The sequence below is a fragment of the Enhydra lutris genome, unplaced genomic scaffold (genome assembly GCF_002288905.1).
Source record: "Enhydra lutris kenyoni isolate GAN:26980312 unplaced genomic scaffold, ASM228890v2 scaffoldscaffold99, whole genome shotgun sequence".
Classification (NCBI taxonomy): Eukaryota; Metazoa; Chordata; class Mammalia; order Carnivora; family Mustelidae; genus Enhydra; species Enhydra lutris.
Genome location: NW_019154183.1, coordinates 946,036 through 964,394, shown reverse-complemented (window position 1 = coordinate 964,394; position 18,359 = coordinate 946,036). Strand labels below are relative to the sequence as shown.

General features: G+C 36.6%; 1 protein-coding gene across 1 annotated transcript in view; it reads left to right on the top strand.

Annotated features, from left to right (window-relative positions):
• Positions 1 to 18,359, top strand: part of LOC111139311 (membrane palmitoylated protein 7) — a 212,846-nt gene that overhangs the window by 118,399 nt on the left and 76,088 nt on the right. Inside the window, exons 6-10 of the mRNA XM_022491567.1 lie at positions 8,584 to 8,665; positions 9,240 to 9,325; positions 11,956 to 12,030; positions 12,497 to 12,693; positions 13,175 to 13,239. Coding sequence (XP_022347275.1) covers positions 8,584 to 8,665; positions 9,240 to 9,325; positions 11,956 to 12,030; positions 12,497 to 12,693; positions 13,175 to 13,239 — 505 coding nt within the window. The remainder of the gene's footprint in view (positions 1 to 8,583; positions 8,666 to 9,239; positions 9,326 to 11,955; positions 12,031 to 12,496; positions 12,694 to 13,174; positions 13,240 to 18,359) is intronic.

The window sequence follows — 18,359 nt, the reverse complement described above, 5'->3', positions numbered from 1 at the left end:
AAAAAAAAAGGACTAGCAGTAAGCTCAACAAACTGAATGGTCCTACATTGAAAAATAGTATAATTCCTAGTGAAGAAAGATATTTATGCCAGTTACCTAATTCTGTGTTATAAACCACCCCAAATTTTGTGGCTGAGACAATAATATATTATTATATTTTGTAGTTTTAGAGGTTGATAGGCTCAGTGGGTGGTTCTTATTTAGAGTCCCTCACATGTACAGTTAGGTGGTGGTTGAGACTGGAGTTGTCTGTGAACTTCATTCCTAGGACTAATGCCTGGGTTGGGATGGCTGAGAAGTTGGGGGCTGATCAGTCATTTCCTTCTAGGTGGTACCTCCATTGGGCTAGTGTGGGCTGACTCACAGCATGGCAGGAGTCATGATTTCTTATGGTATCTGACTTCCCAAAGAGCCAGTATTTCAAGAGGCCTAGCAGGCAGCTTCAATTCTTCTCATAGCCTTAAATGACTTAAAACCATTTTTGCCACTTGATATGGGAATATGGCATGCACATACAAAAAAGGAAGGAATTGTTGATCTCCATCATAGATAAACTACTGCAAGGGCAATGAACTTATAACTTTATGAGTACAAGGTTATAGAAAGCTATAGGGTAAGCAGTATTGAATAATAGTTAAGATTAAAAATAAGCAATTCTGATGAGTTTGCCTTAGATAAGTCCTGACTTTACTGCACACTAATTTTCTGATCTTAGACAAATTAGAGCCATTTGTGATTACTTTCTCATCTATAAAATATGAATAAATGGGAACTTGGGTTCAAGATGGCATGTAGAACGATCCTGAACTCCGTCCCTCCCTCCCATATATACAACAAATGCACAACTGCATATAGAATAATTTGAAAAAGACCAGAAAACTGGATGAACAGAACCTCTAAAATAAAGGGCAAAAAGGACAGCACTGAGAAGGATAGGAGAGGACCATCTTGCCAGAAACAATCCACTGTATGTTCAGTGATCCACTGTGAAGGAGAATCTCAAAAATACAGAAGTTTTCTCTGAGTGAGGGGTTTGTGTTCCACATCAGGCACCCCAAACCCTTAGATCATGCATGAGAGAGATGAGGCCCCTAAATGCCAGACTTTGAAAACCAACAGAGATTATGTTCAAGAAAACCATGGAACTATAGGGAATGGAGAACTGGCTCTTAAGGGTTCATGTGTAGACTCATTCACCCAGGGAGTCAGTGCGAAAACTAATTTGAAAAGCACCTAGACCATATGTGAAGGAGACCCACTTACTAATCTTAAAGTGCTTGTCAGAGAGGCAGAAAACTTTTGGAACTTTTCCCAGGAATGGAGACACTGGCAGGTGCCGTATTTGTGATCTTATCTACCTTGTTAAAGTTGGTGAGGGTGGGAGTCATTTGGGAACTAGACCTATAACCTGCTAGAGATGCAGGATGTGGCCAGCTGAGAATCCTGCCAACCCCACACTGCAACTGTGGATCCCAGCTGGGCCAGCCAACAGCCCTTTCTACCCCTTTGCCACAGTGTAGCCTCATGCCGCTCAGAGCAGCCATGCATTACAGCCAGGATGGGCACTAGTCCAACACACCGCTACATCACATGTGGCAAGGTTACGTCTGCTGTGTGACATAAGATTCATGCATCCCATACAGGGGATGCTTCTTGAGCCCCTAGCTCTGGTCAGAGGGGATTGAGTTTCTAGGCCATATGACATCTCCTTTGAAAGGTCACTCCTGCAATACTAGGAGAAGTGATTGATTTACCTACTACATAGAAACAAACACAGAGAATCAGGCAAAAATGAGACATAAAATGTTCCAAACAAAACGTGACAAAACATTAGAAAGTGACATTGATGAAATGGAAAGAAGCAACATATCTGATAATTCAAAGTGGAATGGTCGTAAAGATGCTCACTGAAGTCAGAAGAAAATTGGATAAACACAGATCCTCAACAAAGAGAAAATATAACAAAATTCCCAACAGAAGGTACAGCGCTGAACAATACAGTAATTGAACTGAAAAATACACTAGAGCAATTCAACAAGACTGGATGAAGCCAAAGATCAGATCAGCAAGCTGGAAGAAAAAACAATAGAAGCCACTGAGACAGAGCAGCAGAAAAGAAAAAAAAAAATGAATGAAAAAAAGTGAAGATAATTTAAGGAACCTTTGAATCAATGTCAGGTGGAATAACATTCACATTATAGGGTTCCAAATACAAGACAGACAGGGCCAGAAAGCTTATTTGAAAAAATAATGGCTGAAAACTTTTCTAATCTGGATAAGAAAATAGATCTAGAGCTCCATGAAGTCCAGAGAGTTCCAAATAAGAAGAACCCGAAGAGATCCATACCAGGACACATTATAATTAAAAAAGTAAAAGAGAGAATCTCAGAAAGCTGCAAACAACTTACTGTGTCAAGTAAGACTATCAGCAGATTTTTCAGCAGAAACTTTGTAGGCCAGAAGAGAGTGGCATTACATATTCAAAGCGCTAAAGGAGAAAACTTCTAACCTACACATCTCTACTGGTAAGTTTAGTACTCAAATTTGAAGGAGAGATTAAAATTTTTTCAGATAAGCAAAAGCAGAAACGGTTCATCATCATTAAACTGGCTCTATCAGAAATGTTAAAGGGACTTCCTTAAATTGAAAAAGAAATGGCACTAATAATAAGAAAGTGTATGAAAGTAAAAAGTCACTGGAAAAGGTAAATACATGGTAAAGATATTGGATCAACTGCTAATAAGGCAAGTTTACTTACAAAAATAATAAAATTGACTAAAACTACAGTAATTGGTTAAGGGGTGGCGCAAAATAAAGAGGTATAAAGTGTGACATAAGAAATATAAAACAAGGGAGGCAGGAAGAAAAAAATGTAAAGTTTTAGAATATGTTCAAGTTAAGTTGCTGTCTACTCAAAACAGACCACTATATAAACGGGAAGTTATAGGTGGACTTCACAATAACCACAAAGCAAAATTTATACTGAATACACAAAAGAAAATGAGAAAGGAATCTAAACAATATAAAAGGAAACCATTGAACCGCAAGGGAGGAGAGAGAAAAGAAGAACAGATGGGAACCATGAAAACAGCCAGAAGACAATTAACAAAATGGCATTGAGTATGTATGTACTTATCAGTAATTACTTTAAATGAACTTAATATTCCAGTCAAAGACAGAGAGTGGTTGAGTGGATTAAAAAAAAAAAAATCCATATGCTGTCTTTAAGAGGCTCACTTTAGAAGTAAGGACATACATAAACTGAAAGAATGGAGAAAGATACTCCATGCAAATGGAAACAAAAAGCTGGCATAGCTATACTTAGAACAGACAAAATAGACTTTAAAACAAAAACTATAGTTAATAAAAAGGGGTGTTATGTAGTGAAAAAGTTCAATCCAATAAGAAGACATAACACTTATAAATATATATGCACAAAATATAGAGGAACCAAGATATGTAAAGTAAATATTACAGACATAAAGGGAGAAATTGACAGTAATACAATAATAGTAGGGAACTTTTAACATCACACTTACATCAGTAAGTTTGGATACATCTTCCAAACAGAAAGTCCAGGAGGAAACCGTGGCTTTGAACAATACATTAGACCAGAAGGACTTAATAGATATGTACAGAACATTCCATCGAAAAAGAACAGAATACATATTCTTCTGAACTGCATGTGGAACATTCTCCAGGGTAGATCATGTTAGGCCACAAAACTGGTCTCAAATTCAAGAAGATGAAATATCAAACATCTTCACCCACAATGGTATAAAACTAGAAATTAATTATAAGAAGAAAATTGGGAAAACTCCCAATATAGAGATCAGACAACATGCTGTTCAACAATCAGTGGATCATTGAAGAAATCAAATAAGAAATGAAAAAGTACCTAGGGATAGAAATGAAAATAAGAACACCACAAATCCAAATTTTTTAAATCCGTGAAAGTGATTCTAAATGGGAAATTCATAGCAGTACAGGCCTACCTCAAGTAAATCTTAAATAATCTAATTTTACACAAAAAGGAAGCCCATAGTTAGTAGAAGGAAAGAAATACTAAAGATCAGAGCAGGAATAAAGGAAAGAGACAAAATGATAGAAAAGGTCAATGAAACTAAGAGCTGGTTCTTTGAAAAGATAAAGCAAATTGACAAATCTTTGGCCAGACTCATCAAGAGAGAGGATTCAAATAAAATCAGAAATGAAAGAGGAGTTCCAGCTCACACCACAGAAATACAAAGAATCATGAAACTATGAACAATTATATGCCAACAAACTGGACAGCGTAGAAGAAATGGATAAATTCCTAGAAACATAAAATTTTCTAATACCAAGTGATGAAGAAATAGAAAATCTGTATAGACCAATTACTAGCAAGGATATTGAATTAATAATCGGAATTTCCCAATAAAAGTCTAGGACCAGATGGTTTCACAGATTATCAAACATTCAAAGATTTAATATACATCCTTTTAAAACTCTTAGAAAAAATTGAAGGGGAGGGAGCACTTGATGAATTTTAAAGCTTTACTCTGATACCAAAACTAGACAAGAATACCACATATACGCAAAGTTACAGGCCAATATCATTAATGACACTGATGAAAAAATTCTCACCAAAATATTAGCAAAGTGAGTTCAGTAATACATTAAATCGATCATAAACCACGATCAGGTGGGATTTAGTCTAGGGAATCAAGCATGGTTCAATGTCCATAGATCAATCAACATGACATACCACATTGACAAAATAAAGGACAAAAATCATATGATCTTAGTAGATGCAGAAAAATCATTTGAGAAAATTCAACATCCATTTATACGATCCAAACTCAACGAAGTGAGGAGAGATAATAAAGGCCATATATGACAGACCCACAGCTAACATCATACTCAACGGTAAAAAGCTGGCAGTTTCTCCTCTAAAATCAGAAACAAGAAGAGGATTATACCCTATTGCCACTTTTATGTAACACAGTACTGGAAGTCTTAGGCATAGCAATTAAGCAAGAAAAAAAAGTGGAAACCATCCAAGGGAGGAAGAACTAAAACTGTAACTATTTGCAGTTGACATAATATTATATGTAGAAAATCCAAAGACTGCACCAAAACTGTTAGAACTAATAAATGGGTTTAGTGAAGTACAGGGATACAAAATTATCATAACAGAAATATGGCATTTCTATACATGAATAATGAATTATCAGAAAGAGCAATTAAGAAAACAGTCTCCAAAACGAATAAAATACTCAGGAATAGATTTAACCAAGGAAGTGAAATATCTGTGTATGGAAAACCATGAAATTGATGAAAAAGAAGACACAAATAAATGGAAAGATAGTTCATGGTCATGGATTGGAAGAATTAATGTTGTTAAAATGTCCATACTACCTAAAGCAATCTACAGATTCAGTGCAGTCCCCTCCCAAAATTCCGTGGACATTTTTCATGGAACTAGAACAATTCTAAAATTTGTATGGAACCACAAATGGCCACAGTTACCTTGAGAAAGAAGAACAAAGTTTGAGGCCTCATGCTCCTTGATTTGAAATCATACAACTACAGTAATCAAAACAATTTGGTATGGGCATAAAAACAGACACACTGACCAATGGAACTGAACTGAGAGCCCAAAATTAAACCCACACATAGTATGGACAATTAATTTGCAACAAAAGAGCCAATGACATACAACGGAGGAAGAAAAGTCTTTTCAATAAATGGTATTGGGAAAAACTGGACAGTCACATGTGGAATAATGAAACTTGACCACTGTTTTGCAGTATACTCAAAAATGAACTCATAGTATTATATTAAAGACCTGAATGAAAGACCTGAAACTGTAAAATTCCTAGAAGAAAACATAGGTGGTAAGCTCCTCAACACGTGTCTTGGCAGTATTTTTGTAGATCTGGCTCCAAAAGCAAGGGAAACAAAAATAAACAAATTGGACTCCATCAAACTTCTGCAGCGAATCATTGAAATGAAAAGATAATCTACTGAATAGAAGATTTTTGCAAATTATATATCCGATAAGGAATAATGTCCAAAATGTATGAATAACTTATACAACTCAAAAAATAAAATAAAATAACAAAACAAAACCCAAACAACTCAATTAAAAAATGGGCAGAGGATCAGCATGGACACTTTTCCAAAAAGACATCCAGATGGCCAATAGGCACATGAAAAGATGCTCAATATCAGTAATTACTAGGGAAGTGCAAATCAAAACTGCATTTGATGTGTCACCTCACATTAGTTAGAATGGGCATTATCAAAAAGACAAGATATAACAAGTGTTGGTGAGGATGTAGAGAAAAGGGAACCCTTGTATACGTTCATGGGAATGTAAATTAGTGCAGCCACTATGGAGAACAGTAGGGAGACTTCTCCATACTGTTAAAAAATTAAGATTGAACTAACATATGATCCATCTGTTCCACTTCTGGCTGTTTATCTGAAGAATATAAAAATACTGACTTGAAAAGGTGTATGCCCTGGGTGCCTGGGTGGCTCATTTGGTTAGGTGTCTGCCTTCAGCTCGGGATATGATCCCATGGTCCTGGGATTGAGTCCCTCATTGGGCTCCCTGATCAGCAGGGGGTCAGCTTTTCCCTCTACCCCTCCCCCTGCTCATGATCTCTCTCTCTCTCTCTCTCTCCCCCTAATAAAGAAATAAAATCTAAAAAAAAAAAAAAAAAAAGAAAAAGAAAAAAGATACATGCTCCCCTATATTCATTGTACCATTATATATAATAACCAAGACCTGGAAAGAACCTAAATGTCCAGTAGTAGACAAACAGGTGAAGAAGATATGGTGTGTACATATAAACAGCAGAGTATTACCCCACCATTAAAAAGGAATGAAATCTTGCCATTTGTAACAACATGGAAAGATCTTGAAGGTGCTATCCTAAGTGAAAGAAGTTAGAGGATGACAAATACCATATAATTCTATTCATATGTGAAATCTAGAAAAAAGCAAATGAACAAATAAAACAAACTCGTAGATACAGACAACTGATTGGTAGCTACCAGAAGGTTGGTTGGGGGACAAAATGGGGTCAAGTAAATAGTGATGGGTGGTAACTGGACTTTTACTCGTGATCTCTGTAGTCCATACATATGTCAAATTGTAATGGCGTATACCTGAAAGTCATAATAATGTTACATACCAATTTTACCTCAATTAAAAAAAGAAAAGTATGGGGGAAAAAGAACCCTCTGAAAAAACGGGTAATTAATTTTAAATTAGGTTACCAGACCCTTCTGCCATTAGGCATACTCTGATGGGAGGATTTGAGATATTATTAAGGCAAATGAAAGTTTGTGTAATCACACTAGTTTTATTAGAAATACTACATTTCTGGTGATCTTGGCTATAAGTAAACTTTAAAGAAAAGCAGAACTTACCATTAACAGTAAGTTAATGATGGGTCTTTATGGGTCTGGTGTTTACAATTGTGGAGAGATGCTCATTTAAATCTTTGGACATGACCACATGCTTGGTGAAGAAAAGTGTCACAAAATTATCTGATCACTTAATTATTTGATTTTTTTAACCATTATTAGGTATCTGATAGCTGTCATAGAAAATATATTTATTATAAATGTATTCCTAATTTTGTTTACATACCTTTTTTAATGATACACACGTGTGTATTGACCTGTGAGAAAAATGCGACTTTCTTCTTCCGGTGAATTCTGCCACCATCTAACGTGCATCTTTTTAGCTGTGTGTTGCCGTTGTAGAATGCATTCGTACACCGATGCCAGTTTCTTAGAAGGAAAGTCATAAAAAGGTGTTCAAAGTAACCATTTGTGCCTGATGTTCTTATAAAGCAACATTCAGTTAATTTGCTTCTGAACATCCATAAGTGAAGAATTTCGGGATCCTTTTTGAAATTGTTTCCTAATCTTATGCCAGAATGTTGGTTCTCTTTGTACTAAGTGCAGTCCTAGTACGTGAAGACCTTGGAGTTACAGATCTTTTCCCCATTAGTTTATCTTAGCACTAGGTAAGGAATATGACTAATTTCGGAGTTTAATTTTTCTCTTTTTTTGTCATTATGTCTGAGTTCCTTTACCATAGTAGTGTAATAAAGGATCGTGAAACTAAAAGCCAGATGCCCTCGGTTTCAGTTTTCTAATTTATATGAGATTTTTGTATTCACTTAATCTCAGTGGAGCCCACCTTCTTCATGGGTATTAGAAAGACAAAGTGAGATGAGCAGATGCTGTCAAGGGGCAAAAACAAATCATATTCAAATACAAGGCATTATAATGGAAAAAAGATATTTGTATTTTTCAACGTGTCGAAGAGGTTAAAGACTTGAAAAATCCTTAAATGGTGCTGAAAACTGGAGAGGTTCTGTCTGATAGAAAATTTTTCCCAAGTCAGGAGTGTTTGTACAATGAGGGGCATGGTGTCTGTTCCTCCTGCTTCGTACCTTTAATTTTTGTGTAATTGTTTTCACTTTTTCCGGATAAATGTCCTTATTTCTGCTCCCTTTCCTGTCACCCAGTGCACACCTTTACCCACAGGTACTTTTTTTTTGTTTTCCTTCAAAGGGAGCTACCATTAAGAAAGACGAGCAGACTGGAGCCATCGTTGTGGCTAGAATCATGAGAGGAGGTGCTGCGGATAGAAGTGGTAAGGATTTAAAAAAAAGAGAGAGAGAGAAGTGGTAAGGGTTTCAACACCAGCCACGTGGACAAGTCATGTTGCATTTCATGGGCAACATTTCCTACATGTAATTAAGAGGATAACGATCTTTTGATGTAATACATCAAAACAGTAAGATACTTTGCTCTGTGTTGAACTGTGGAAACCTGTTGAAATACATGATACATCTCACTCGACTTTACAATCTCAGTTTACATGGGCTTCCAGAGTGATATTAGGGTCTGTTTCAAGTGTTCCTGATTCAAAAAGGACGACTGCATGTGTGCAGCCTTTAAAACAAGATAAAAATTCTTTTGTTAGGTGAAAATAATACACGTTTCTAGACAAAGGCCGGGCTGCTGGTGTCATTTCTTTGGCAGTGTTATAACGTGGTATTCTTTGATTCATTGTTGTTTAGAGGCACAGAATCTGAAACCAGAGAAGCGTAAAGGTGTCCTCATGTATTCAGGGCACCAAACAATGCTCGGAGTCTGGACACAGTTGAGAATTGTGGTTCTTTCGTAGGTAACTCTGCTAATTTACCCAATTTGCTACTTCTCAGGTCTTATACATGTTGGTGATGAACTTAGGGAAGTGAATGGGATTCCAGTCGAGGATAAAAGGCCTGAGGAAATAATTCAGATTTTGGTAAGCTGAAAATGTATTTTAAACTTGCAATAAAAATGAAATTGAATTAGTATGTTTCAGACTTGGTTACAAATGCAGAATTTGGATTTAGCTGTCCAGAGCTGTAATCCCAGCTTTATTACTTAATCCCTGTATGTCCTTGGAAATTACCTTACTCTTTGCATTGTGCCAGTGTTTTCATTTACAAAATGAGAGCAAGAAGAGGTAAATACCTCATGGCAGTGTTTTGAGGATTAAATGACTAATGTATATAAAGATTTTATTTCAGGGCCTGTCTCAAATGGGCACTTAAGAGACGGCATCTACTCTGTCATTCGTGATGAATTTTTCTTTTCCCTTTTCCCATGGACATGGGCAAACTCTTGGCTATGCTTTCTAGGTATCGAAAACAGTGAAACTGATTTAGATGCCTTGTGAAATCTAAAACAGAACAAAATTATTTTAGGCCTTGACAGTATTAATTCTCCAGTTCATTTGTAAGGATAAAATGAGGGAGACTTTTCGCTTGTAATGTATGAAAACGCAAACATACAGAAAAAGAGTTTAGTATCTTCAAGCAGACCGCCGTATATATGAATATTTAGTATGTGATTAAGATGGCATTTTAAATCCATGGGAAACCCGGGAAGTCATTTCATAAATGGTACTGGATACATTGATGATTCAGTTATAAAAAAGAAAGTCAGTCCCTGTTTTACACCCAAAACAAGTCCCAATGAATTAAATATTTTAAAAAGTCAAAAAGTAAAGGAAGACTTTTTAAACTTGATGTGAAATTCAAATAGAAAGATAACTGAGGCGATGGCAGGAATTGAAAACTTTCTGTATGGGAAAAGATGCCATATGTTACCTGAAAGACACATGACACTTAGGAAAAATATTGTCCATATATATGATAGGAGGTATTTTAATGTGTAAAAAGTTCACAAAAATCAGAGAAAAAATATTTATAGAAAGATTTACAAAAGAAAACATGATGTCTGAAAAATACTGGATTAGAGGGATTTGAAAGCCTGATGATGGCTAGAGTCTGGGCATGTAGCCCTACTCATATGTTTCCAGTGGTGGGATGAATTTAGTAGATCCTTATGAGATGGCTGTCTACCATTAGAATTTTAAATTTGCATACCCTTTAATCAAGAAGTTCAGTTGTTGGGAATTAACCCGTGGGAAATAATTTGGCAAGCGTATTATATGAGCAAGATTGTAAAAAATACTTAGAAATAGCAAGAGGGTTGCACTGATTGACTAATCATTCATCCACATGATGGCAATCACAATGGCTGGTAGACCAATATGACTTGTAATCCTAGTAATTCTTACAGTGGTTGAGCACTTAATGATACTGTTCTAAGGGCTTTGAACACATTAACACACACACACACACACACACACACACACACACACACACACATTGTAGAATGGACATTGTAGAATGGGAAGAGATTATAGAGAAGACTTGCTTTCTTTCCCCATTGCAGTTCAGTATTCTATGAATTCTTAATAAGATTTGTCAGTTGTTTTATGATAAGTAATAACAGTGATATTACCTGTTTGAAATCACTCCTGCTCTAAAACTCTGATACTTACACTGTTTACTTCCACTGGTAAATGGAAGTTGGCTGTGGCCCATGGACGTTGACAAACAATACTAATCAGGGCCTCCTCTCAGCTGCCCCCAGAACAGAGCCCTAGTTTATGATAGTGCACCTCAGAGATAGCTACCCAGTCTCCCTTGTCTCTCTCTCTCTCTCTTCCCCTCCCTCTCCTTCCTTTTTCCTTCCTTTCCTCTGCCTGATCTCATCTTCCTCTTTTCTTTTTTCCTTCCTTCCTCTCCAATATGTGCCAGATACTTAGTGCTTTCGTGAAGCTTAGAATTTAGCAGGGATAACAGATACTAAGAAATAATCATATAAATGATTACTTCGTATGGTTAGGAGAAATGCTAAAAAGAAACTGAGAAAGACATGAGAGGGTATGAAAGGGACATCTGCTCTGGTCTGAGACGGTCGGAAAAGAATGGCCTGTATTGTTGTTGCTTGCTTTAATTAAATTAATAGTTAATCTTTTTCTCTTTTAATTAACCTATTACATTTGGCATTTTACTCACTAACCAGAGTATAATAGCAGTGAATGCTCGTTATTTTTTTCTGCTGAGCATTGCAGCTAGTGTGTGTGTGTGTGTGTGTGTGTGTCTGTGTGTGTGTGTATTATATAGTGAATCATACAACTGCATTGCTGACAGTACAGGTATTTTGTTCCTAAAAACATGGATGCCAATACTAAAATGTATCATCTGAACTTTGCACATCATCCTTAATATTGTCTGTATCAGGCAGTCTGCAGATTCCGTGTTTCTGTTTTAAAGTAGCTCAGTGTGGATGGGGATACATTTTGAAAGTGCACTGGAGGTCAAGTGCATTTAGTGTTTCATGTTTTTTAACTTACTTGAGCTCAAGTGCTTTCTCATGTTGCAGGAATTTCTACAAAAATAGTTTTCTCAGTTTGGTTTATCTAAGAGTAGAAACTTCAAGCTTATTAATTTTCAGCATCATTCCCTTTTCTGCCTATTTTGCCTTCCTTCTCCTGGGCTCTAGAAGTTCTCTGATAAGTCTTTCCTCTGTTACCAGGCTCAGTCTCAGGGAGCAATTACCTTTAAGATTATACCCAGCATCAAAGAGGAGACTCCATCTAAAGAAGGCAAGGTAATCATTCCTTAAAAATCCTTTTTTGTTTTTGTTTTTTTGGCGGTGGGGGGTGCTAATGTTTCCCCATCCTCTTTGTCACAGTGAATTCATTTTCATATTCTCTTTTTGAGAAAAAAAAATCATTCTTTTTTGTGGGGACACCTGGGTGGCTCAGTTGGTTAAGCATCTGTCTTCGGCTCGGGTCTTGATCCCAGAGTCGTGGGATCGTGTCCCGCAACGGGCTCTCTGCTCAGCAGGGAGCCTGCTTCTCCCTCTGCCTTCCCCCCTCCCCCTTGATGCTCTCATGCTCTCTCTCTCACACAAATAAATAAATAAAATCTTTTTTTAAAAAATAAAATAAAAATTATTCTTTTTTCTTTAAAAACAAAAAGTATCCTTAAATCAAAGAAGAATCTTGGCCCTTTCCTATTTATTTATTTATTTTTTTTAATATTTATTCCTTTTAAATGAAACTCTCTTCCAGATGTTTATCAAAGCCCTCTTTGACTATGACCCTAGTGAGGATAAAGCAATTCCATGTAAGGAAGCTGGGCTTTCTTTCAAAAAGGGAGATATTCTTCAGATTATGAGCCAAGATGATGTTACGTGGTGGCAGGCAAAGCACGCGGATGATGCCAATCCCAGGGCGGGCTTGATTCCCTCAAAGCATTTCCAGGAAAGGTGAGCTGCTGGCGCGAGAATAGTGGTCTCTCTTCAAATGACCTTTTGTTCTCTGCAAAATAGCAGTGGAGGAGAGTTGTGATAAAAAGAGCACTAAAACCTTGCTTTAGAACCCTTTATCCCTCAGGTTTGGATTTCTGTTTTGTCTAACTAAGGATGAATAATGACCAAAAATAATATGACAGGACCCGGTCATATTCAGTTTTTGTTATGAAGCAAATGGAAAAATAGCACATTAATATCTGAAACTGTATTGATGTGAAAGATGGCGGGGAAAGAAGAGTGATTTTGGAGTGGGGATGACTTATAAAAATTTGAAAAGGAGAGGATTTATTTTTTAATTTGAATAGATTGCATTGTGTTCATTTTTTCCCCCTGGCTTCCCATTCCCCCCTCCCTTGGGACTTTTAATATTTTGGTGTTATATTAATCTTGGATCTGTACTGAAAATTGATAGGCATTGACCTTCTTTTTCCCCCAGGAGATTGGCTCTGAGACGACCAGAAATACTAGTTCAGCCCTTGAAAGTTTCCAACAGGAAATCATGTAAGTTTGTTCATAAAAATGCAGAGTAACCAAATCTCGCTGTTTATTTTTGACTATTAAAGCAGGTGTTTGTGGGAGGACGAGAGCTCGTGGTGCCTGTGATAGCTTTCGGATCATCATTTCACGGCAACCAAACAAATAAGAAACTCGCAGTAGAATATTTAAGTGAATCTTTTGAAGAAAGGGGGTGTTTGTGGTTGTTTGTAATAAACCCATGACTCACACTTTGAGCAGCTAACTAGCAAGGCTACCCTTCTTGACTTCTGAACGTGGGTGTTCTTATAAATGTAACCTCAAATGCAGTGCTTTTATTCCTCCAAAGCTAGAAGGTTCCGGTAAGACACTCCTTGGTAAAATCAGGGGAAGAAAATCTACTACTTTCCTGGGCACAAAGGCAGTTGGGCCTGAGAAGAGTTGTTCTTGTTCTTCTTAGCTCCTTGCTTGTTCAGAAATCAGAGTATCTCTGACCTTCCACTCGCCTGTTTGGAGTTGTTACAAGACAAGATTAAAACAAAACAAGTGCAGGAAAAGGATGAGGTAGGGTTACTGAGAAAAAGATAGTGTGGATTTGGCTGCATTCTTTTCCTCCCTTCACACTCCTGTTCTCTCAGCTTCTCTTCTACACCCCATCCCCTCACCCCTGTCAAGTCCCCATCCCATAAATTTCCCCCTCCATCTCCCTAAACATTTCATGGTTCTAGGTATTTTTAAGAGGAAAAAAAAGCCTTTTGTTTTCAGTACAGAGATTGTACATTAAAAGACGAACGCACAAGTAAAATGATGCTGGAATCTTACCCCAACATCTGGTTTTAGTATTGTCGCATTTTTCACATCTCCTGTTATTTCTGTCAGTTTGTCGACGCGTATTGCGCAGGAATTACAGTTTAAGAGAGCCAAACTACGGTCGAGTATAGTATAAATCTCACAAGCAAGCGGATACTTCAGGTGGAGCACTGATGCCAAAGCCTGCTCGTTCTTGCCCCGTTGAGTCTGGGCAGAAGGAAAACCCCCTTGTCATAGAATGCCGCATGGATTGTGACATCGGAAAGTGTACAGTTTAACCAGAGGTTGCATCATTCCTAAGTGCGATGAGTTTTCGCTGGCAGAGCCTCCGCGGCGGCCACCTCCCTCGCCCTTGGAGGGATTTCTACATTGGGGTCCTGCAGGCTTCTTACTCATTTGGTGCCTGGGGGTTACAATGTGTGTCACACGAGAAGGAAATCAGTGTGATTCTATTCGAATCTGAATCCTACTCCCAATTTGTTTGAGTCTTAGGCCACTTAGAGATCTCCAGTTGGTAGAATTGTGAATTTTCATTTATTTGTTTTTATAAATGTGTTTCTTTAAAAAAAAAAAAAAAACCTACATAAAATGTGTATATTGTCTTTCTAACAGCTCTCCTGAAACTAGTTGCAATATAAATGTGTGTGAATGTCAGAGGGAGTGTTTGTGGGCTTTTAATTATAATGGGCAATGTTTGTCTGTTACTATGTGGAGTTTTTATGTGATAGTCTTTAATATTTGACTCTGAGAAATATTTATTCCGAAATTACTAACATGTCATTATCTGGATGTTTTAGGGTTTTTTGTTTTCTGTTTGTTTTTTGTTTTGTTTTGTTTCTGCTGCCTCTTGAAGACCGTTTAGGAATGTTTACTGATTCCCATCCACACTTCCTTCTTTTCCTTCTTTTCTATTTTTTTTTAAATTAGACTTAATTCACGGATATTCATGTATTGGTGGTTCTCATATATGGATGTTCTCTATTTTTAAATAAAAACAAATCGGGTCAACATTATCCAGATCACTAGTGTATAGTAAATATGGCCTTATTCAGAGAGACAGTCTGTGTCTATGAAGCTTAAATAGAAAGTTAGTACTTTTAGTGTCAAAGAATCAAAGTTCCATTTGAAGTTTTTCTTTTAATGTTTTCTCCTAAACCCCAGAACTCCAAAGTTATGCAAAAATTATTATACTGGTTCTGAATATTTTTAAGGTCATTTAAAAGCACTTTGTTCACTTTGTTCTATAATCTGTGTATCTGATAGTGATTCTTTACATAACAACCCTTGTAAACTGTAAAGGCCATCTAACCCAACACTTTCTGGACTTCAACATTTGGTACCTAGATTTTTAGGATAGGACATCCATCTTGTCCTTTGCTAAACTACAGAATAACGTTATGAAGAAAAACAAAGTTAACATAAAATCTTTTATTTATATGACTTTGAATAATAATTCATAGACTAGGTTTTAAGAAACGTTTCTAATGTAAATATTTTAAAAGGGAAATAATTCTGTCATGCTGGTGTTTTATAAATTTATTATAAAATAGTCATATTGATAATTTTCGGCACTAAATTTTACTAGTGTGCTTAAAACCTAGGAGATTGTGTTAAACAGTGAATTTAGAATAATGACTTCAATCAGATAATAATATGTATCATATTAGCCAGTTAACTTCTCTCAGAGAATAATTGCTTGCATTACTGTGGTCTTACTCTTTATTTGACTCACAGTATATCATCATAACTCAAGTTCACATGGAGGAAAAGCTCTGGAAATTTAAGGGTTCAGTCAATGTCAAGATCAAAGTCAGAAAGGACTGGAGAAGGCATTTATGTGGACTCGAGCTATAGATCCTGACTCCATGGTAGATAAAGACAGGAGCCATAAAACTGACATCTTTAGGCTTTAAAACTGGCATCCTTATGCCAAACTGTGGTATTCATTTTAGATGCTTGGTAATTTCCTTCCCTCAAGAATCTTGGCATATCTGATACAGATTGAGAAAATAGGCTTCTCAAACAAAATAATCTGCCTCTTGTAATTAAACATTCCTAAAAAATATGAACTCTTAAAACTAAAGCATAAGTGAATCTTAGAAGCTTGGTAGAGGGGACTCTTCCCCATTTCCTCCTGTTGTTTCAAAGAGTAGCCAACCCAACAAAGAAATTGGTAATAGAATTCTGTGTTCCCTCCCTTTCTCCTTCATCCGATGAGAGGCTCTCACATAATGGATTTACTTTAGTAATAGAGACAGAACAGCCTAGAAGTCTGATCAGTTCTCTTTGACGTGACCGACTTTTAGATTTTTTTTTTTTTTAAAGATTTTATTTATTTGACAGAGAGAGATCACAAGTAGACAGTGAGGCAGGCAGAGAGAGAGGGAGGGAAGCAGACTCCCCGCTGAGCAGAGAGCCTGATGCGGGACTCGATCCCAGGACCCTGAGATCATGACCCGAGCTGAAGGCAGCGGCTTAACCCACTGAGCCACCCAGGCGCCCCGACTTTTAGATTTTTACATGAAAGACACAGGTTAAGTGTTTTGGAAATTAGTTTAAAGCCTGTCTTATGTCCTAAGTAACGTATAGAAGTTTTAAGGACAGCCATTTGGCAGCTTGCAATTTTCGTGTCGATATTATTGAAAGTACTCTGTGATTTTTCTGCCAAAAGCTTATTTTTTTTATAGTTCAGTTGCATATATAAAGCAATATGATCTCACCTAACCTTCAAAAAGAAATATGATTTTCTTTGATTAATTAAAATGCTGTTGGTTCCGTTTCTGTTGAAATTAAACTTTATAAGTTTTTGTCTTTCTTTTTTTTAATTTAAATTTTATTATTTTTTTTAAACATATAATATATTATTATCCCCAGGGGTACAGGTCTGTGAATCGCCAGGTTTACACATTTCACAGCACGCACCATAGCACATACCCTCCCCAATGTCCATAACCCCACCCCCCTCTCCCAACCCCCCTCCCCCCATCAACCCTCAGTTTGTTTTGTGAGATTAAGAGTCACTTATGGTTTGTCTCCCTCCCAATCCCATCTTGTTTCATTTACTCTTCTCCTACCCCTTAACCCCCCATGTTGCATCTTCTCTCCCTCATATCAGGGAGATCATATGATAGTTGTCTTTCTCTGATTGACTTATTTCGCTAAGCATGATACCCTCTAGTTCCATCCACGTCGTCGCAAATGGCAAGATTTCATTTCTTTTGATGGCTGCATAGTATTCCATTGTGTATATATACCACATCTTCTTTATCCATTCATCTGTTGATGGACATCTAGGTTCTTTCCATAGTTTGGCTATTGTAGACATTGCTGCTATAAACATTCGGGTGCATTAGAGAAACCCTCTCGGGAGATATAAAAGCCCTTTCTGGAGAAATAAAAGAACTAAAATCTAACCAAGTTGAAATCAAAAAAGCTATTAATGAGGTGCAATAAAAAATGGAGGCTCTCACTGCTAGGATAAATGAGGCAGAAGAAAGAATTAGCGATATAGAAGACCAAATGACAGAGAATAAAGAAGCTGAGCAAAAGAGGGACAAACAGCTACTGGACCACGAGGGGAGAATTCGAGAGATAAGTGACACCATAAGACGAAACAACATTAGAATAATTGGGATTCCAGAAGAAGAGGAAACAGGGGAGCAGAAGGTATATTGGAGTTTTTGTCTTTCTAATAATACAAACATTAATAACTTAGACTTCAACAGTATATAACATTTTAAATCTAGTTTACAGGGTATTCAGAAAAACCTCCTCTTATTCAAGTAGTGTATGTTACAGGAGAAGATTCCAGTATGATTTTTATTTATGGTGCTTAGTTTCTTTTTTTAGTTATTGAAGTATATACCTTAAAAGATTTCATACTGCTGATTGAATAATATCCATTTAAAATTTTTCTTTTACAAAACAGTTCTTACAGAATTTTTGTAATTAAAAAAAATCCTGAAGGTATGATTTTTTTTTTTAAAGATTTGAAGGTAAAAATACAAAATATTGTATCTTAAAATCTGTTTTAACCAATTGTCACTGCTGTCGTGTGGGTACAAGAGAAAATATTTAACTGGAGCCAGAGGTGTCCATTCAAGCAGAATATAACTAAGTCCATTCAAAGACAAGCATTTCGTGGGTTGAAGATCACAATCTACCAACAGTACAGTTTAAACACGGAATGAACAAATGAATTCACTCTTCATGGTGTCAATATTTTGGAAGGCCAAGCATTTGAGAATAATATATATACAATGTTCTAGGTCGCTACAACTCTTCAAACTGAGTAAGCTCCTTTCTCCTGGCATCTTAACCAGTAAATTTTTTTTTAA